The sequence below is a fragment of the Nanorana parkeri genome, unplaced genomic scaffold (genome assembly GCF_000935625.1).
Source record: "Nanorana parkeri isolate BGI_ZX_2015 unplaced genomic scaffold, ASM93562v1 scaffold676, whole genome shotgun sequence".
NCBI lineage: Eukaryota > Metazoa > Chordata > Amphibia > Anura > Dicroglossidae > Nanorana > Nanorana parkeri.
Genome location: NW_017306944.1, coordinates 828,372 through 851,195, shown reverse-complemented (window position 1 = coordinate 851,195; position 22,824 = coordinate 828,372). Strand labels below are relative to the sequence as shown.

Below are 22,824 nucleotides of genomic sequence, written 5' to 3'. Positions count from 1 at the left end.
TTGCTATTATATATTATAATATATTATTTTATATAAGGCACATTTTATACAAAATATTTTGAAGTGTGCATACATATTACTCATAAGAATGCCAACTTTAAAGTTGTCTAGGGTGGTGCTTTCTATGGAATGTAGCCTTGGTTGTATTTGAGTTATCATTACGATATACTATATATATTAAACAATTTTTAGCAAGAATTACAATATTTATATCATATGCATTGTTTTTACTCAGACACAAGTAGTAGACAATCAGCAGCCTTCATGGATAATGGTTTAATTATAAACTGGCTGATCAACTTATTTGGGTCCCGTATTAAACCATCAGTAATAAGAACTGGAGGTGTTGTCCAACAGTCAGTCAGGCTCCCTTGTTAAAAACTATGACATAAAAGGGAAACCGTGGTTGGCGTTTATTAGAGAAATAGATGGTTATTTTTGCAGATAATCAGATAATTATGAAAATGAATATCCAACTGTGTGTGGGTAGATTGCCATTTCATTGTTTTGTTTTTCTTTTAAATGTGTCGAGCAACAAGTCTTTTTTTCACAAAAAAATCTTTAAAGTAATTCTGCAGGAACCTGGCTTATTCAAACAAAGGAAATACAAAATTGCTTTCTTTGAAAAGCCAAACATCACAATGAAAAGTATAGATCCTGAGGTTTAGGCAGCAGAAGTTATATGAAAATCTGGATGTTTAGTGTAAAAGTTGAGCTTGACCCCACACCACCCTTAAGCTTGCCTCCCTGTTGGCCTTCTAATACAACTAATAAGGACACTCTGGAAGTGATGATCTAAGTTTGTTTAGTTAAGGTTTACATATAACTTTGGCTTGGTGGGTGGGAAAAGAGTCAAGGACTGTGGAATGAAGGTCTTGTCATTGGAGTCCCCATAGGTGCAAGAAGCTAGTTGGTGAGTGAGCCCACCAGACTCAGTGGGACTCAAGATCTCAAAGATTCAAAACAAAGCACAGGTTGCAAAAGAGTGCAAGACAAAGCCCCCCAAATTCTTTAAATATATTAATAGAAAAAAGATCAGGCCTGAGTAGGCCCCTTACAAGATAACTCAAAGTTGGTAACTTGAGACAAAGAGGAGGCCAATCTATTAAATACTTTCTTCAGCTCTGTGTACACCAAGGAAGATGGTGGAGTCCTTAAGCCTCAAGTCCATAATGGGGATGACAGTGACACAGCCTCACAATGGTTCACAATTGATATGGTCCAGAAACAATTAAACAAAATTAAGGTGAATAAGGCACCCGGGCCAGATGGCTTACACCCACATGTCCTCAAAGGATTGAACTGTATCATTTAATCCATTGTATCTAATTTAAAGACTCTCTAATAAATGGCTTGGTACCAATGGATTGGTGCAAGGCCAATGTGCTGCCTATATTTAAAATGGGATCAAAGTCCGTACTAAGTAATTACAGATCTGTAAGCTTAACTTCAATAGTTGGGAAGATGCTTGAAAGTTTGATAAAGGATCACATGCACATGCTTTTGTTTGAAAATAATATTATAAATGATCTATCAGCATGTATTCACAAAAGACAGAAGTTGTCAAACAGATCTACTTTCTTTTTATAAGGTAGTAAGCAATAAATTAGACAAAGGAATGTCTGTGGATATAGTATACTTGGACTTTGCAAAAGCGTTTGGCACAGATTCCCAGAGGCGGCTAATGTATAAGTTAAGGTCTGAGGGTATAGAGCATTAAGTCTGTATTTGGATAGAAAGCTGGCTTAACCGCTTGAAGACCAGAAATATTACTTTTCATTAAGCCATAAAACAAGCATATGGAGAAGCAGGATATACAGTGGTTTTGAAATATGCAATAATTATATTATAGGAAATGTTTATAATGTTTTCTAGGATATGAGTAAATAATCTCAAATGAGCTTAGTAAATGTGAACTAAATGGAAATATTTACAAGGGATTGTAACTTAGGTATTTTTTTCCATCTTTATCTTTTTTTTCTGTACATGTGTTTAAAACAAACTGAGCTTTTCTGTGATTGCCAGGGTCAAAAGCGTGGAAATTAAAGTCACTAAAGAGACTAATGTGATCTACAAAGTAAGCAAATTCTTACATCTGAGGAGTTTGTTATACAAGGTATACTGGTGTACAAAGATGTGATTTGGTTTCACTATGCAATTGAGTTGCTCTGTTGTACATGCATTTTGTGGTATTAACCACTTGAAGACCGGGGTGTATCACCTCCTTCCTGGCCAGGCCATTTTTCAGTGTTCAGCGCTGCAGTACTTTGACTGACATTTATTCTGTCATGCAACGCTGTACTGAAATTAATTTTATACCATTTTTTGGGGACAGATAGAGCTTTCTTTTGTTGGTATTTGATCACCACTGGGGGTTTTATTTTTTACTATATTCAGGAGAAATTACTGAAAATTTTGAAAAAAAAGTATTTTTTACATTATGTTATAAAACAGCTAATATTACTCACTTTTTTGGTAAAATATAAAAGACGGGGTCACGTCGGGTAGACACCAAACATGTCAAGCTTAAAAATTGCGCGCACTCGCAAAAAACTAGCATACCCAAAATTGGCCATAGGCGACGCTTTAAAAGCTTTTACAGCTCATCAGTTTAGTGTTATCAGTGATTGATGGCCCTAGAACTATTGCTCTCATTCTGACGTTTGCGGCGATATGTAACATGTGCGGCGTAATGGGCGCAATCGTCGTTTTCGCAGGTATGCGCACCTGATGCATGTTTACATGCGTGTATGTAGGGGTGGGGACTATAAAAAAAAATGTATTATTTTTTATGTGTAACTTTAATTTTTTTTTCAATTTTTTTTTTCCACTTAACTTTTTTAACTTAACTATTAACTTTTTTAACTTAACTATTGCTATCACAGATTGGGCTGAGAAACCCCTCTATGTGATAGCAAAAGAGGTGACATGTCCTCTTTATGGAGACATCAGGGGTCTCCAAGACCCATAATGTCACCTAGGACCCCCCTGAGCCGCGGAGGGGGCGCACGTCATGGGACCTCATACAAGCGAGCGCTTGTATATTAACGGCATTGCTGCCATTTACGGCATTGCTGCCATTTACGTCCTGCTACATACGCCCGAGCGGGCGTATGTAGCAGGACGCGTATACACGCCCAGTGACATCCAAGAAGCTCGGTAGTTAAAGATCGGGGAAATATTAGGGGTCTAAAAAGCCCCCTGATATTTCCCTTCTAAAATAGAAAAAGAAATTGAGGACACATAGTCCTCAATCTTTTTTTCTGCAGCATCTATTCTAAATGAATGGAAAGCACAGTGGCTTCCCATTCATTCAGAAAATATTTACTATCAAGCAGTTTCTGAATGGGGAGGAGCCTCTGTACAGAGTGCTTCTCCCCATTGAGAAACTCATTAATGAACGGGACGTGATGTAAATCACATCCTGTTCATTCATTTATAACTGGGGACATATAGTACTCGACTTATGTCTTTATTCAACCTCAAATACGATGTGTGTAACTATGTAATGAACATGTGTCTTTTTTTTACCTGACCAACTATGTAACTATGTATTATGGTTGATTTGACTATTGAAAAGACTGCCCCTATGTATCACTGAGATATCACTTTTGTTTGCACTGATCCTTTTAAGACCACACATTTAATAAGTCCTAATGTTTTCTGTGTTAAATGTTTGTAAAGACTAATAAAGTTTATATAAATATAATCTAACATAATCTACGGTATATATTTTTTTCTATTTTTTAATTTAAAAAATTGCGTTGATTTCTTTGCAGACTAATGTATCAAGAGCAAACTGTAATAAGATCATCATGTTGTTTACTGATGGAGGGGAGGATAAAGCAACAGAAACATTTAAACTCTATAATAAGAATAAAACAGTAAGTGTATTCTTTTTGGCATTAATGTATGTATCCATGCAGTGAAAATTTCAGATTAAACAATAGATTTTATTAAGCAGAGTGCTTGAGGGAGAACTATTTCATACAGTCTGACTTGTCCTAAAACATCCAATCAGGTTCAGATATTCAATTTCCAGGTTTAAATCTCTTTAGTTGTTGTAAGCCATCACAGGCTAGCTGAAACAGCTCTTTCAATAGGAACTGATAATTAGGTTAGGATAAAGCTGGCCATACACTTTGCAAAATTTGGCTGGTTCTTGATGAAATTTGCGTAGTATGTGCCTCGGTTTAGCTGAACAGAGCTTGCAGCCAATAAGCTGCAAGCTCCATTCAGCAGCCACTTTGAGAATACAATAAAAACAGCAGGGGATTCCTCCATCCACGCTCATAAATGTGGATAGAGGAATCTGCTATATTTTCTCTGTTCAAGATTAGTGGGGGTGAAACTAACAAAGAGGCTATATTACATCAAAATAATGCCCTAATTTGGGTTGTATTTACAATATTGAAATAATGTTATCTATAGAATGTTTTCTCAGATTCAGTCCTCAAATACAGCTCTGGTAACAAAATAAATTATCTATGGTCAATACTAGATCTCTAAAAATGGACCCTGTTTGGTGTAATTGAATACTGGAAGCAGTTATGTATAGCATGTAAGAGCTTCTTCATTGCTATAATTATGGGTTTTGGTTTTTGAAGCGGAGTCTATAGCATGTGTGCGCTTCTTCATTTTTACAAGCAGAGTTATGGTATATTTGCAAAATGCTACAGTCTTCAGAAGGTCTATCTTTATAAATGTAATGTAGTGTGCTTGTTAACTACCATGTTAAATGTATAGGTATCTTGCTCAATGACCCCAAAGATGTTCACTTGCTGTCAGCAGGTAAGCAAAAAAGAAGTAGCACAATCCCTAGCCTTCCCTCAATGCAGAAAATAACATTTACTGTATGTTTTTAATTGTGGAATATACTGAACAATGACTCAGAGATGGTATAACTTGTTTAAGGTTTTAGTTGCATTATCTGAAAAGTTGTAACATTCAGTGGGCATTTGGTGCAGTTTTCAAAAAAATAATACTTGGTAATTCTTCCATGAAATTCCTTGTTCAAGCTTTTCTTGTTTTAGGGTGACAACTGTCTACCAGTTGTGCTCTTGGGTTATCACCCTGTCACATACATCCCTGTGTCAACACCCATTATTAAGGTGGCCATATACCTTACAACCATTGTACAACTTTTTTTGTCCAGATCGTACGATTTTCAGCTGGTTTGAACGGTGCTCGGGAGACAAATGCCGAACGGGCTGGTGTGCGCACGCGCACACTGCCCGTTCAGCATTGCGGTCACCGGAAGCCCGCCCATGAGGGGGGCGGGCTTGCGATGATCGAGAGTACGATCTGCCTGTCCAAGATGGGCAGATTGTAAGTTTTTTTAATTACTTTACAACCATCGCAAGACTAAGGCTTGAGATGGTTGTAAAGTGTATGGCCACCTTTCTAACAACTAGCCCATCATGCACAGACCAATGTAGTTTCCAATTAACGTTCATCAGCACCACCACCTGGCCAATTTTCGTCGATCGAAAGGACAAATTTTCACTTAAGCATGTGCAGTTTTCATCTTGAGATTTTTATTGTACAACTATGCCACTAAAGGTGCCCATACACTTTACAATTATCTGGAGATTCTTGTCTGCGATTGTGTTTTCATGCGAATATCTGCCAGTTGATGGAAAGTGCACAACCTCAATTACTGTACAACTGGCAGATTTTTGTCTTTCAAGCAGGCTAGAAAACTTTTGTCTAGTTCAGGGGTAGTCAAACTGCGGCCCACCAGCTGTGGTGGAACTACAAATTCCATGAGGCATTGCAAGATTCTCACAGCCACACACATGACTCCCGGAGAGAGAGATGCATCATGGGATTTGTCATTTCAATAGAGCTGGAGGGCTAGAGTTTTGCTACCCCTGGTCTAGTTAGACGACAATTGACAGGCTAGTAGCGTAGTTGTACAACAAAAATCTCAAGATGAAAACTGCACATGCTCAAGCGAAAATTTGTCCTTTCGATCGATAAAAATCGGCCAGCTGGTGGTGCTGACAAGCGTTAATTGCGAACTATATTGGTCTGAGATGCCTGGACAAAAAAAGTTGTACAATGGCCGTATGGTGTATGGCGACCTTTAGGATGCAAGCACAGAGCACTGATGCTGGATTGAGTGCATATAGGCAGGAAGTGGCAGAAAGAGGCCTGAAGAGAACAGCAGCATTAGGATATAAACATAAAAAAGGTAAAAACAATATTGCATCACTAAAACCTTAAACATGGCAACTCTTTATGATAAACAGTGCTTCAGCAAACAAAATGTCATCCAGTTAGGATTTAAATCTATTTTAAGATTCAATATTTTTCAGTTTTCAATATTTTCCTACAGTTAGTACAAATCAGTACTTAGCATTCTGGGACTTGTGTGGTTTAGTTGCTACAAGACCAGCTCCTACCTGTCATAGTTATAAGTCATACTTTTTTTTACTTTCTTTACATTCACATATGATAGCTTAGTGAATGCAGGAAGTTTGTAGATTAATTAGAGTTTGTTTTTGATAAAATGCTCAACACCTTTTCATAGTAAAAGGAAATCTGGATACCAGTCATAAATATACCAGGTGAATATTTAGCTGCAGCCACAGCTTCATTGGTTATTTACACTAAAAAACTTCCACTTATGAAGAATAATGTAAAAGGTTGTACGAAATGGGCAACAGACAGAACCATTATAGACTTATTCATCCCATCACCTCCTAGAACATTTGCAATGTATTACCGAACATAGCTACAGAAAACTACAACAAATGGCTGCTCTGAAAACATCACTATATTCATTCCTGCTGGGTGAGTGAAGATGAACGCAGTAGGGATTACATGACCATATGCTCAAGAAATGAGCTAGAATTACTAAATGAATAGTCATTCTATTTCAGATACCATCCTTCATAACTTTTCTATTTATTCTAGTAGTGTGATTCTCAACTGTCAAGTGCCTTAGCTTTATGTGTATAATTCAGTGTGATTTAAATACAGTAACTGTATACATGCTAATCAAAATATTTTGATGTTTGCCATAACTAAATTTACTACATAATCTAGTAGGTAAATTAAATAAGTAAAACGTATCCAAAACTAAACATTAAAATGTCACGTTCCCTTTTTTAAAAGGAGGACCCAAAACTCAGCATATAGTGGGCTATATAGGGGTAGGGCCAGCTGTGCCTGCACCCTCCCCCATCCATCCCTGCAGTCAGCACTGGAGGAATGGAAAGAGGAAGGGGGAATCCCTGCAGGAAGAAGATCAGGAACTGAGTGGTCAGCTGTTTTCTATTGGCCGGCGGTTCTGTTGCCGTAAAAAAAAACGAAAAAAAAACCTCTCCCGGGCACTCTGGGAGTCTCCCTCTCCCGGCTGCCCAGGAGAGAAACACTGATTTTTATTTATTTTTTCTTCGGCTCCGTGTCAGAATAGAAAAAATAAAATAGAAATGTTTGCCCATTGGAATGCATTCCAAGATTCCTATTGGCTATTTCAATTTGCAATAGCCAATAGTAAACTAGCATTGCACCCACCCTCTTCTGCAGTTCTCCATCAGGTCTATCAGCAGAGGGCGGGCGCAATGCTAGTTTAAAAAAAAAAAGAAAAAGCAGTGTTTCTCTCCTTGGCGGCCGGGAGCGGGAGACTCCCGGAGCACACGGGAGAGTTTGCTGTTTGGAGATCAGTGATAACCAGGGGCGCTGATCTCTCTGCAAGTGGCAGGAGCCAGCTGAAAGATCACGGCTGGCTACGGGCCAGCTTCGGCTTTGAGCGCGGCTCAGTTAGGGAGCTGTACGGGCTATTGTGAATAGCCCGTACAGCAGCCCTTTGGTTCTACTGAACCCAAGGGGTCCTGGGGCCTAAGCCCGCCAAAGGATCGGCCGAAGCTACGGCTAGATCCTTCGGCTGCTTCGTGAATAGACCTCTATGTGTTTGCTCAGTTCTCCATCCATAGTGCTGATGTGTGACAGCTTCAGTATATTTGTAAGCAGCTTGAAAGTGAAAGCAGAGGGACAAACTGGAGGACAGACTGAGCTTTGTCTTATTAACATACAATGCCTTTAAGTCTTTAACCCTTTGTTAGGACAGAGTTCAAATCTGGTTTACAACTGATGTTGAGTGAAGCCAGGGAGGGGTTTTGCAACCCCCCTCTCGTATCCTGCTCTGTCTGCCATGGTATGTCAGGTTCTCTGTCTTGTTGAACCTTTTGCTGCTACTGCTGTATTGTATATGGAGGTGGCAAAGTGGACTTTTAAACAGCACTCCCAACTGATATAGCAGTTTAATCCACACAAGCCAACTGTCAACTTTGTGTTAGAAGTGATCGCTTCAATTGGCCCAACTTTCCCCCACCATGTATCAACTACCCCTCCTGTGGACCTGGGACCAGCATGGTAGGTTTGCTGAGCTCCCCTCCAGTGAATGAACCCAGAAGTGATGATTAATCATTTCTGGTTTCAGAGCTGTTATTCCTTGCCATCTGTGCTTGATGTGGAGTCCTATTATCTCCTTAAAGAGAACCTGCCACCTAAAATGTTCTATCACATAGGGGGCTATTAGCTAGATTACTCTACAAGTTTTAATATCATAATGCACGCAGTTAGCTCTAAACTGATGATAAAGGCTTTTGTGATTAAAGGCTTTTAAAGCATCAATTATGAACAATTTTGGGTACCAAAGTTTGTCACCATTTCCCAGGCACATGCAGTTTTAAAGTGGACCTTTACCCACATCTTTAAAATAACAACAAACACACCTTTAGAAATGTTTAGTAATGACAATCTACAAATATTCTAGATAATTTGTATTCTTTGCATGTCTTATTTCTCTTTTCTTCCCCAGTCTTCTGACAGTGGCCATGTTTACTAAGGGCAGATTACTAGCTCTCATGTTACTTCCTGATTTCTGGCACATGTGACTAGGCATGTGATTAGGACATGTGACCATGCACCTCATCTCAGGGGAGGAAAGTGCCTTTCCCTGACATCTCCTGAGATTACAGATGAGATTTCCCAGCAATGCACTGCTGATGTAACCTTCCCAGGATACAAGGCTTGGGCACATTACATCATACATCATAAAATTAAAAACATGTTTGTTTAACAAATTAATGTAAGACGATTTCATATCAGTATGTAGAGTTGCATGCTTAGGTGATTTTTAGTCAATGGGGGTAAAGTTTCACTTAAAGGACACAATTACTCCTAAATACTGCACTAATCAACAACTCTGCAAGAGATGTTGGTTAGAGTAGTATTGAGTGGGACACATTGGACCACAGAAGAGCTTGTATGTGAGAGTTGCAGTCCAACTTTACTGTGTGTTGGCAGCACACAGTTTTCTAACTCTTGCTGCTGCAATACAAAAAGGTATAGTCATTACTGGCTGCATTATAGTGGTTAATTGACCGGGTTTAACTAGGCTTTAAAGGTCCACTAGTGCAATAAAAAATAGTGTTTTCTAGCCGTATTGTTTGAATAATCCATCCATGTAATGATAGTATTCAGTTTGTATTTTTTTTTTATTTCACAAGCTTTCAAATATGCTTTCCAACATGTACACAATAGACCAAAAGACAATAAGGGGTAATGGTGCAATTAGAGTAAGAAATGTGTAAAGCAAAAAATAAGTGAATAAAAGAGAACTTCCTTTAGCACCACTTCAACACTTCCAGTGTTATGGTTTGTTTCATCCTTTGTCACTGTCATGTCTGCTGGGCAGCTTGGTCTGCAAGTAAATAGTAAGAACGATATGAATAAAGATATGTGAAAAAAACAATGATTTTCATATTGTAGACTATCTTATCAGAAAACAATATTTTTCAAAACATTTGAAATATAATCTACAAGGTTTGTTATAATATGAAGATATTATAGTCTACCTACTTGTAGCAACTACTTTGAAGAATATATGTTATACATTTACTAGAACTTAAGAACTTACTATTTCAAATAAACTAGTTAGTGTATTGCTAGTCAATAATTTAGTAATTGAGAAATTGCTCAGCTGTAGTCATTATAAAACTAATATATTGTAATTTATTTTCATTACCATGCTGCTGCTTGCTTAAAATGTGAGCATGGTACAGTAACTGACACATGGTGGCAGTAGTGGGACACCTAAATAACTACTGCAAGCTTTCTTGTGCTTTGACTGCATGCATATATGTTGGCTGTGTTAAATGTGCACTTTCTTCAATGTAGAAAGGATGTTAAAATTTAAAATATAGTAGTTATATATACAAATGTTTTTATTTTCCTAATAGCAGCTTGATGATGATTGTAAATTTTCCTCGCATATTGTTAAAATAATTGCCAAATATTTATAAAAAGTAGAAATACTTTTAATTGCTATATAACATAAGTTGATAGTATATTGTACTAAACGTAGGTGACGTTATTGCAGTCATAGACATAGTGCAAGATGGAGATTTTGATAAGATCGTTTTCTAATATGTTTTCATATCAAATTATGCAGACCAGTATTGTTTGCATGTGGCTTTATTTTTACAATATTGGCAGCTAATTTGAAGAATATTTTGAATCTGCAGTGTAAACTCCTGTTTGAATAAAACTGGACATGCTGAGCTTTTGGTAACATAGTCCACCGATTATGGCACACAAGCTGTCCTGGGATTCACTCTAGTTGGATGATGATCAGTATTTACCTGCATTTTATTATACACATCTGTATTATATGCATCTCTGCCTTTTTGAGTACATCTAAGCATTTGATACCACTTTCCCCTCTGCTGTGCAAAGTTAAAAACAAATGACTCTCTTATATGCATTAAGCAGCCCATTGCCAAGATGATTTTTTTTTAATCTAACATTTTAGATTAAAAGAAGAAAAGACATGGATACATACTGGTGTTAGTAATAATAGTAATACTAGTAGTAAACAGCAATACAGATTAAGCAATGTATTAAAGAATGTGTGTTATTTGTGTAAGTGCTTGGGTGTATGGACTTTTTTTGAGAAAATAGGTCAAATGCATAGGATTGGTCGGAGCAGAGAACAAGGTATAGTGAACAGTAAGATAGCAAAAGAACAGGAGTCCCTTATTAAGTGCTAAAATATCTATATACACCACTGGCATCAGAGAACACAACCATAACAGATAGAAGCTTGCTTTATGCCTGCATACTACCAGTTTGCATATCTCAATCCTTTCCACACAAATCCTTTCCACAGTTTTACTGTGACAATTTTAGAGAAACAAAATATCTTATACTTCAGTGTTCCATTTTTTACATAGAAATAACCATTGTTCCTTATTCCACTTGGAACACACCAGGTTTCTCTCTTGCCTGTTCAAGGTCATCCATAGTAATGCCAATGGGACACTCGTACTAGTAGGGGACACCAGCCTAGGAACTGACCCAAAAAGAGACAGAACCTTCACCCCTCATGCCTCACAGTTTTATTCATCCTTTTTAACTTATTCTCCAAATATTAATTCTCTTAGCATATGTATGCTTATCAACGTATGTAGAGCTCCTGAATGTGTCATAATTATGTCAATCAAATTACATCACTTCCAAATAATATATTGACATAATTATTATTTTGAAGAACACAAGAAGGATGAATATTTAGACCTTTTTTTAAGGGCCCGATTTTGTTTACCTGAACCTGTTGACACAAAACCCTCTGGTAGAATCATCTCTTTATTTTTTAAATTAACCATTACCCAATGAAAAATATTTTGACTATGTAAATACATTTAATTGAGATGATTCTATTTCTGCTGATGAAGGGGGAAATGTGTGGTCTATGCCTGTGATAGAGACAACACCTTTTCTCTGCCACCTATAGGAATATGACTGCTGTGCCTAATCATGATTTCAGCCCTGCATATACTACAATGAAAAATCAGGATGCATGCACCTAGGGTTGTTTCAACTTGCCTGTTTTCTGTCATATTTTCTGGCAAGTGATGGAGTCAAAGAGGGATAGGGTAGCACAGATTGTTTTTCTATTTCAGGATTTTTAAATGTTTTTACAAGTAACAGATAACAGTATTTACAGCCACAATACAAAAGATTAAGGACATTCGGATTCTTAAAGAGTCATTACAAACTTGCATGCATATAACAATGCTCATGTAAATGAACATGCCATGAGAGGATGGTGTCTCACAATGTAAATTCTTCATAATGAAAAAGTTGGGTCAATTTTGTTTTCTAAAAGCCATTAACAAAGTATGGTATGACTACTTGACACAAGATGCGACTGTATGCCAATTTAGTGAGAAAATCATCCCAAATGGCATTCGAAGAAAAAAGTATGTGAAAGGAGGAAACAAGGAAAATAAGATTAAGAAAGGAGAATGAAAGGTAATGGAGAAAAATGTAAACTGGGTGGTTGGTTATCTTTTCTGGGCTGTAGGCTCAGGTAAGATCAATGCAGGTGGCTAGGCTTTCCCTCACCAACTTTTCAGAATGACACTGCTGAGAAATATTTCCAGAAGATTATCCTCCCATGCATCCAAATCACAGCCAAGGACATCTTCAACTCTAACATCTAAAGGAAGGGAGGTACTGCCTTCTATCAATTCTTTAAAATCTTCCAAAATTCCTGACCAAGATGGGTTCTCCCTGCTTTATTTAAAAAAAACTGCTCCCCCCAGTATCTCACTTAGTACAAATGTTTAACTAACTGATGGATGTCCAGACACCCCGTCCCTCATCCCTCTTAGTCTACAAAGCTCTGATCCCTAAATGCAGTGAGGACTTCCATGACCACAGTTATTATAGATCTATATCCATTGTTTACAAAGACATTAAGCATCTATCTAAGCTATTTGCTAATAAGATACATTCCTCTCTAACTTCTCTTATTCGCAGGGACCAAGTTGGGGTTGTTCCCCAGAGGCAAGCATCTGACCATGTATGCAAAATCATTTGCCTAATTCATATTTTGACTTTTGTTGCGTGCCTGCTTTCTTCTCTCCCTATACCTACAAAATGCTTTTGACTCCATCCCAAGGGATTTTTTCTCCCCAAATGGGGGTGTGGAGCTGCTTTTTTAAAATTAATTCTAGACTAATATGCTAACCCACCTGCACATGTTCGATACCTTGGCTCCAACTGTAGCACTGTTTGCCTAGCTTGGGGCACTTGCCAAGGTTGCCCCCTCTCCCCTATTCATTCAATACTGGCTATTAAACCCCTGGCCATTCTGATAAGTGATAACTGCAATATCCATGTTGTCAAGATGGCAGGAACAGAATACAGATGTGAGGAACATAGGCAGAGCAGGGATTCGCAAGTGCAAAATAGTGGGATGTAGTTGGCCTCATACAGAGTATCATAGGAGGATGTGATCTTAATCCTATGGCGTGTCCTAGGTTAAGGACACAATTGTGGGCCCAGGTGAAGGCCACGTGGTGAAGGAACAGAATACAAAACCAGCCTCTTTGCAGATGAGATACTGCTAATCATCTCTCCACATATCTCCAGGCCAAATTTACTATGATTTCTATTGGCGTTTTAATCAATCTCAAGCCTCACTGTAAGTTGGGGTAAATCTTTAGCTTTAAACATAACTTTATCTCGTGCAAAATAACGTGGCCTTCACCTGGGCCCACAATTGTGTCCTTAACCTAGGACACGCCATAGGATTAAGATCACATCCTCCTATGATACTCTGTATGAGGCCAACTACATCCCACTATTTTGCACTTGCGAATCCCTGCTCTGCCTATGTTCCTCACATCTGCTCTCCTGGTTTGGCAGAACCTCTGTGGTAAAAATTACCCTGCTGCCTAAAATGTTTTACTACTGAAAACTCTTTCAGTTGATGTTACTTCATATGCTGTCACCAGAGCTTAAATGCCATTGTTTGGTACTCTACAGCTTCATGGATCCATAAGCCCATACTGTATAGACACAGAAAAGAAGGGGTTATTGGCCTCACCAATATTACGCATTATTACCAAGCATCTCACCTCCTCCCTTTAATCATCTTCCATTGTATGGATAATATTCCTTTCTGGGTCCTGTTGGGAATTCCTGACTGCTTGCAAAATGTTTTCCAACCGTTTTCTGGCTCCTACCTCAGTAAAGACTTGAGGCTCTAAGCCCCCTCTTGAAACATAATCTTAAAATCTGGGATGGAGTCAAATACTCCAGTGGGCTATTATCACATCTTGCTCTTCTTTTGCAGCTCCATTCACAACCAATGCTCCAACCCAATTATTTGGTGCCTGGGACATTCCCCTGGTGGTCTATAATTTTCTGACCTCCTGCTCTATCATCCCTATATTTGTGAACATAAAAGAACCAAAGCAACAAAGCTCTATAGCAGGGGTGTCAAACTCAATTTAATCATGGGTCGCATCAACATTATGGTTGCCCTCAAAGGTATCTGTTAGACTATATAAATATATCTAATCTTTATCATAATCGCCTCTGCATTCGATTATTACTGGTTTTAGTAATAACTTAATACCTAGATCTGAAAGTAGAAGTCTAGGAAACGGCCTGGTGTGCCAGATTCGTCCCCTGGGCCTTGAGTTGGACACATGTTCTCTATAGGTTCCTAAAAATACAACACTGGGTTTCCACCAAGACTAGGAACAAGACCCTGACTACACCCTTAACTTGCTTTGAGCGCATCTCTTTAGACAGTCCCTATAGCCCCAAGCCGATTTCCTTTACTCAAAATTAACCACCCGACTACTTTTGTCATGCTTATACTGGATGTGTAAGTAGTAATCTGATTTGCAATTGGCCAAGATGGTAGGAAATTGAGAAACAGACTGGGACAACTTTGCTAAATGTTCTATGAATGTTAGCAATACAGAAGTAGCTTATAAAGTAAGAATGAGATTGGTTTCCTCCCAAATCCCGCACAGAAATGTCAATCATACAGAGAGGTGCTTCCCGTGATGTTCTGATGTACTGATCTCACCTGAGCCTACAGCCCAAAAGTAGATAACCAACTACCCATTTTACTTCTTTCTCCATCACCTTTCATTCTCCTCTCCTAATCTTTTTTCCTTTTTTTCATTTGCATACTCTTTCTTCAAACGCCATTTGGGGCTTTACTCTCCTGATATTGACATAAAGTCACATATTGTGTCAACTAGTCATTCTGTTTTGTTTAACACATTTTATTGAAATTTTTTCAAAATTTTTCTGTACAAGCATTGTAATGAAGGTGTTAAAGACAAGTTAAAACCCATAACCGGTCATCAAAGAAATAACCATCCTACATTTAACCTCTAGTTGCCCGCCCAATGTGAATATGAAAATTTTAATACAAAATCAAACATGACTTTCCAATACCCCAAATCTATTAGAAAATTGTGGAGTAAGGTACCATTCAGTATGCTCAAAAGGTCTCCTTATCTGAGCAATATCATCTGCACTTAACCCCTTACTTAAGAAAATATTTCCACTGGCAGAAAGAGGATTTCATTCTCAGGTCTCTATGCTGTTCAGCTTTCAGCCTTTCCCTGTGGAATAGAATTTTTAACTCTCCTACAACCTCCATAACAGATGGAGAAACTGTATTGTTCCACAGTTGCATAATACAACATCTTGCAGCAAGAAGGCTAATATGTAACCACTCAGTGCCTGTATGTTTATTAGGGCCAGATTCCCTCTCCAAAGAATTGGAGGCACTGAACAAATAGAGAAGAGGATCCAGAGGAGGTGTCCAATAAAGAACGTCCGTTAAGAAAGCTGATATTTGGTGCCAAAAAGCTTGCATAACCGGGCAAGTGCAAAATCAGTAGGCTAAAGTTAGCCATAAAAGGCCACATTTTGGGCATGTGGAAGTCAATTGTGTCGGAGATGAGTCCTTTGACAGGAAGTAAGGCACATATGCTCGATGAAGTATCTTAAATTGAGACTCCCTCCAAGACTCATTGATAACCAGTTCTAGTTGTGTTACAGCCCTGTAGTATGTTATCTACAATGTCCTCATCAGGGAAGCCTCTCGCCCAAGTTTTTCAAATTGGAAGTATGTAATGATGGCACGTAACATGATTGTAGATTAGGATATATGGTGGAGATGGAATTGTTCTTTTTAGTCATCATTATATCCAAAAACATAGCATTAAAGAATGTTTTTGGATCAGGAGATAACTGTTGCCATGTTTTCTTGATTTGAAGGAAATGTAGGGTATGAGCGTAGGGTATATGGAAAGTGGAGCAGATGACCTTGAACGAAACTCGAGTAACCATATCACCCTCAAATAGTTGTTTCCAAAGCTGCAATCCATTTCTATGCCATAGAGAAAATGCTGGATAATCTTTACTTTGTGGGAACATTGGGTTACTGAGGATGGGGCAGTATGAAGAGATATGTTGTGATAAGTCCAATTTTACTTGGACCTCATACCATATATTTAATGGCTTTTGGAACACAAAACTTACCCAACTTTTGCATTATGAAGAATCTGCATTGTGAAAGGACATTATCCTCTCATGGCACGTTAATTAACAGAAATAATAAGCATTGCTACAGGGCTGGGGGTGATATTTTCACATTGCTTGCACAGCACGGAGACAGAAATTTCCAAGCAGATATGAAGAACAAAGCTAACAAAAAAAGAAATGGGCTTTATGTGCATTATTTATCATTTAGAAACCTTGTACTGCAGTTTCCAGGGATTTTGCCAAACCTTCGTGTTACAAACAGCACCAGGGACATCAACGCAATTGTACAACTTTGTGTCATCAGCAAAAAGACATATACTGTGCCCACTAAACCTTCAATTATATCACTTACAAACAGATGAACTAGAACACGACCTAGTACAGTTCCTTGTGGTACACCACTAGTGTGGTTTTTGTTATGAATGAACCCCAGTTACAATTATATGTCAATAAAACAAACATTGCGTAGCATTTACAGATAAATAATATATTGCAGAAGTTTTTGTAGATATTTCGATTTACACTATTTATTGGCAGTACGTGACAGTAACCATTAACATTATAAAATTATTTACTTGCATGAGCTTTTGTTTTTAATGATTACAGCTTCATGTTTGTCAAAAATACCTGTAAAAAAATAAAGATATGCTGGATAGTTTTTCTGAAGCCTATAGCACATTAATCAGCAGTATGGAAGTGTACAAAAAGCAACCAGATGCTGAAGAATTCTGTAAAGTCCAAATCTATTAAATTAAGTCTCCTAACACCTGCTGGTGTGGGCCCTGCAAAGGAACGGAAATTATACAGGATAAAATCATGCAGGCAAGTGGATTCAAGGCAGTTGGGCTATCTATCATACACAGACTTCAGAAAACCTCTTGAGGAAGAGCATGGGGATTTTCTCCAACACAGATTTCTAAGCCCTCTTTTATATTTCTACTTTTTGCTTTCCTAGAATAAAGTAACTATGAATTTACCTGGTACTGCTCTGAAAAGATTTAGAAACAAATTGTGTGATCTTCCTAGAAAAACCTTTTGTTAAGGGTTTTTTGCTGTTGAGTGTAGAATAACTTGCTTCTAGATGCATCATGAGTGGTGTGTTTAAAATATTATTAAAGTGTATTTTTCAACCATCAGTGAAAATGTTTAGGATCAGCTGTCATTTTATTTTACAAAATGTAATAGCTTCTCTAATGCCTTTTATAAAACAATTTACCTGGCAACAACAGGGTAAAAGTATAAACAGTATTTTATGTTGTACTAACAAAGTAGTATGTTACCTTTTATGATAAAAGCAACAATTAACAAGTTCCTGAAAAATATTGGGACATGCCTCTTGTTCTTCCAATGTATTTATTTTTATGCAAACAACAGACTTCCATATACATTAGCATCTCATGACACTGTTTACAGTTTCAGAGCTGCATCCTACTCAGCGGGGCTAATTTATTATTTATATAGTGTCATATATGGGGACAGGGAAGCTGTATATGCCTTGTGCAGTTTTCCAACTTTCTCTGACAGTGGAGAAAAACATGAGTGAAAGCAGCCATTGTTCCTGCTGTGTAGCAGCACCTGTTTTATGTTTTCTATCTGCAGGGCCACTTTAAAGCACATCTTTTCTATGTCCTTGCTGGCCAAAGCTACCAGGTCTGCTTTGGTGCACCCCCCATGCATCACAAGTTCATCTTTTGTTCACTTCCTTGCTGCTCTGTGCAATCACCAGGAGCAAGGAAAGGAAACCTTTCCTTGCTCCTAAATCAAATGTTCTGTCAAATAATTTCATCAGGGCTACCAGTAAAGTTTATATCTCTAGTGACGTTTGTAAATGTTCATCTAGATGACACTGTCAGCAAATACATGTTTGCCTCAGCAATATGAAGATGATTATTTCCTGTAATCTAATATAGTGACATCTGTTATTTATGCCAGGATTCCAGTAAAGTAAAATTTTGTGTGAACAGAACATGTGACAGCTCTGTAACTTTGCAGAGGGTCAGATGCCAGTATCTCCTAAATCCTAAAATAGTTCAGCACTGAAATTAATACTTTTTTTCTGCAAAATAAACATGTCATTGGTTTTGATAAGGGGGCTGTGGCTGGAAAAAGACGTATTTGTGTTAATTATTCTGTTATTTTTTTAATTTGCATGGTAAATTTTACATTTCACACCGACAAATTATTAATATTTATGTACAATGCAGCTAAATATTCTTATGTATATTTTTTAATGGCTACAAAAATGTATTAAGATTTATATTTTAATTTAAACAAGTTTTATGCTTTGTAGTACCTAGACTAGCAGTTTTCAAACTTTTTAAACAGAGGGCCAATACACCATCCATCATACTTTTTGGGGGTGGACCATGGTCAGCAGGAGTAAAAAAAAAATGCCCTCACATTAGAGGTCAGTAGTTGTAAAAATATGTCCCTGCATCAGCGGCCAGTGGGTGTAAAAAATTCCCATATGTCAGTGGTTAGTAAGAGTAAAAAATGCCTGTGGCATTCAGCAGAAGAAAAAAATGCCCCTGCATCAGTGTAAGTTAAAAAAAGCCTTGGCTTGAGTAAAAAAATGCCTGTGTAATTGGTCAGTAGAAATAAAAACATGCTTATGCTTCAGTGGAAGCAATTAAGCAACCTACCCCCCAGGCATTGGTGTTAGTGAGAATAATAAAATTATATTGGGAGTAATAAAAGTCCACCCAACCAAAAGTTCTGGCATCGGTGTCAGTAATAAAAGACAATTCTGCCCACCTCCCCAGGCCACTGCTGTCAGTAATAACAGACCACTGTCCTTCCTGGCACTGTGGTCATAGATATATCCAAATAATCCCCCTGACATACACCTTGTTACAAATAATACCCCTGGCCGTTACCTCAGCTCACCCAAGGCACGGAATCTAAGTGACTTCACTAGAATGCCTCCCAAGGAGTGATGCTTCAGTAACTCTAGTGGCCCCCAGGCTGCTTTGCTGTGAGCTGTCACCATATAGCAAGAGGTCAGAGTACAAGTAGAGGCCGGGGCAGGCAGCAGGCAAGAGCATAGTTAGTGTCCAGGCAAAGGTCAAGGCAGGTGAGAGAATAGTTGGTATCCAAGTGGAGATTAAGGCAGGCAGCAGGTAAGAGTGTGGTTGGTATCCATGTTGAAGTCATGACAGGCAGCAGGAAAGGGAGTATCAGGAACAGGCAAAATCAGAATAGAGCAGGAATCATGAGAAGGAGCATGAAATACAGTTTGGCAACAGGCAAAAATGGGAAGTAATTCAATATGCAAGGTATCTGGCAAGAAGACAGAGCACTGGCCACCACAAGGAAAGGCTCTTACATACCCTCTAGGCTTGTAAGCATGACCAGCATCAGGGATGTGCATAGCTGTGTGTGACACAGTGCAGACAGACTGAATGAGCAATACCTCTGGCTGTACAGATGTGGATCCTAGAGGTACTGTAGCTTCTTGGTAACTTACCTTCATATACTTTGTTGCTTATTTGGACTCCATGCACTGGACTCTACAGGTACCATGGGCCAAGAGATCCCTCCTCATAGTATGTGTAAAGACTGCTGGAACACCTTGCCTGGATCTACTGCCACTCTGCACAAAGGTGCTATGAGAAAGCCCTGCATCCAGGGTCTCTGGCAAACAAGCAGGCCATAGTTTGGATACTGCTAAATTAGACCATGGTTGTTATTGCTGATGACATATTCTCATTGTGAAATAAAACCCTGATTTACTAGGTCACGTTTATGAATATGGGCAGGTTGAGACTGCTGCTGGGTAGTTAAGCACAAGACCTCTTCTTTAACGGGAAACATTTTTGTGACAGGGTCACTTTAATATTTAATATTTAAAAGTGTTGAAAAATGTAGATATATTTTTCGGTTTAAAACAGTAATGTTCAGTCAAAATACCTTTTAAATATTGTTGATATATTAGCTTTGTTTAAATCTTATTATAATCAAAAGGGTTTTCTACCATCAGGACAGTGAAAATTCCCTCAGCTCTCTCTTGTCTTATTAGAAACCTGCTGAAAGTGCTAAGATTAATTTATTTTAATTTTGGATAGAGTAGGGGAGGGTTACAACCACTTTAACTTTGTTTGTTTTTCTCTGTGTCCTATTGGGAAGATTTCTCTACAAAGAATGGCAACAGTTGTTACCCTAACAAGTGTCCACTGCATAGATAGACCTATAAAATGTCTGGCATAAAATAGCCCTGACACCTTATGACTAACTTCATAATTCTCACAACAATTACCACCTTCTTAAAGCCATGCACACATTTCTCATAAAGTTGCACCTGCATACTTTTTTGCTAGTCACTAAAGACACCTGAAATATTGCCAGTCAGCAAAATGTGTGAAACTTCTTTAGTAAGACGAAGTTAGTAAACCAGCTCAATCAATTCTATTTTATATTGTGCTGATTTATCATCTGTAAACTAAAAGATAAACAGCGACTGTTGGTTCTGAACTTTACATTTCATCAGTGCTCTTTGCACTCCTTCATGAATAATCTTGCCATGGTCTTCAACACATGTGTTTAAGGCTGGGTTCACACCGAGGCGTATCGAATATGCGCGTTTGTCGCGCATTTCATTCCGCGCGTTTTACCGCGATCCGCAGGAAAAAAAATGTGCAACAAACGCGCGTTTCCGAGGGCTACCTGGCTGTATCCCAATGGATACGTGCGGCAAATACGCCCCAAACAAGCTACTGTACTTCTTTGGGCGTAGAGCGTTTTGCAGCGCGTTCCTACGCGCCGTAAAACACCCAGGTGGGAACCATGCCCATAGGCAATAATTGGTTTTCACATGTTGAGCGTTTTACAGAGCGTAGGAATGCGCTGTAAAACGCCCAGGTGTGAACCAGGCCTAACTGTGCACCAGAAATCAAATATGGGTAGAAGAGGTTAGCTTGATGGCAGTGGTTGGAAGTGATTGCAGTTGGATACTCAGTAGTAGGTTGTTGGCTACCCAGTGTAGTAAATACACAGGGTACTTTAAAATGATATAATAGAGCACTTCTGCCTTGCAGCACTGGGGGTACCCAGATCGAATCTCAGTCAGGACACTGCATGGAGTTTGCATGTTCTCCCTGAGCTTGCATGAGTTTTCTCCTGGTACTCCAGTTTCCTTCCACACTCCAGTGACATGCTGATAGATTAATTGGCTTCCATCTAAATTGGCCCTAGTATGTCTGTGTATGTATGTATGCATATGAGATATGGATCTTAGATTGTAAGCTCCTGGAGGGCAGGGACTGATGTGAATTTGCAGTATATAAAGCACTGCTTAAATAATCAGTGTTGTATAAATACCTGTAATAATAATATTTTGTTTATATTTAAGTTTTAGTTGTAATACATATCCACACTAATGTGATTTCAGTCACTTTTCCTGATGCATCAAACTGGATTGCATTTGTAGACAGAGCTGGTCAATGAACGTTTTATTAGAAACATATGAAAAACAGAACAAAACTCAGGGTCTGCTACGAATAAGTCCTCATATTTTTTTATAGCTTTATGCTGTTTTGCAAGTCTGCACATGCTTTCATACATGAGCCATGAAATTCTAATGTCAGTGGAGATTAGGCATCTGTTTGAAGCTAGTTAGTAAAGTGATATACTGAAGTACTAATTTGTCAAGTGCAATGACATCTGTGGTACTTAAATGGAAATAGTCGTGAAAGCTGTTGCTTCACATTTATTATAATTTTTTATTAAAAGTATTACTTACAGAACTTGATACTTAAATGTTTGTGTAAGATGTTTCCCTCCTTTACATTAAAGAGGTTAGTGCTTAATGCACTATATTCATTCTTTCTAAACTAGTACTGGAATCATCTGCAGTTAGTAAATGTAAATGCATAGTCTAATGTGTCTGGTATATCTCAAGTTATGTGTGGGTCTCCACTTCGGGTCATGTGCAGGGTTGATTCAGATCTGTTAGCATTTTACATTTTTCATTATGTTCCATTTCCACAACTACTCTTTCAATTAATAATCCATTCAGATGTAGTTAGGGGTGTTTACAGATAATTTTCAGAGTATTCTTGTTTTGTGTAAACTTTTACTTTGTAAGGTCAGAGCAAGAAGACCCGCTTTTGTCATTGCCAAAGTGATAAAATTGTACTACCTTTATTTTAATGTAAAATATACTATTTAGGAGATTTTGTTGTGCAACCTGTCTTAAACTGATTATTCAGATTGCTAAAAGGTAAACTCTATTATCTTCAAACTCAATGACGGAGGTCATTCGACTGGAACTGAGGGAAATCCAAAATTTGAGGTTGTCACTTGCACAGGAATAAAGGGGAAATGTTCCAATGTTCTTCTGGTGACAGCTGTCTAAGAGGATATGTTCCTCACTTTGGAGAGATAGTCCCTCGTTACCTGTCTACAGGACAAGAAGGTAATCAAAATCTCTCCAAAAATACTGTGTAT

General features: G+C 38.2%; 1 protein-coding gene across 1 annotated transcript in view; it reads left to right on the top strand.

Annotated features, from left to right (window-relative positions):
• CACNA2D1 (calcium voltage-gated channel auxiliary subunit alpha2delta 1) overlaps positions 1-22,824 on the top strand; it is a gene marked incomplete at its 5' end in the record, with an annotated part of 205,838 nt that overhangs the window by 71,666 nt on the left and 111,348 nt on the right. The window contains one exon of the mRNA XM_018563565.1: positions 3,780-3,884. Within this exon, the coding sequence (XP_018419067.1) occupies positions 3,780-3,884 (105 nt within the window). The remainder of the gene's footprint in view (positions 1-3,779; positions 3,885-22,824) is intronic.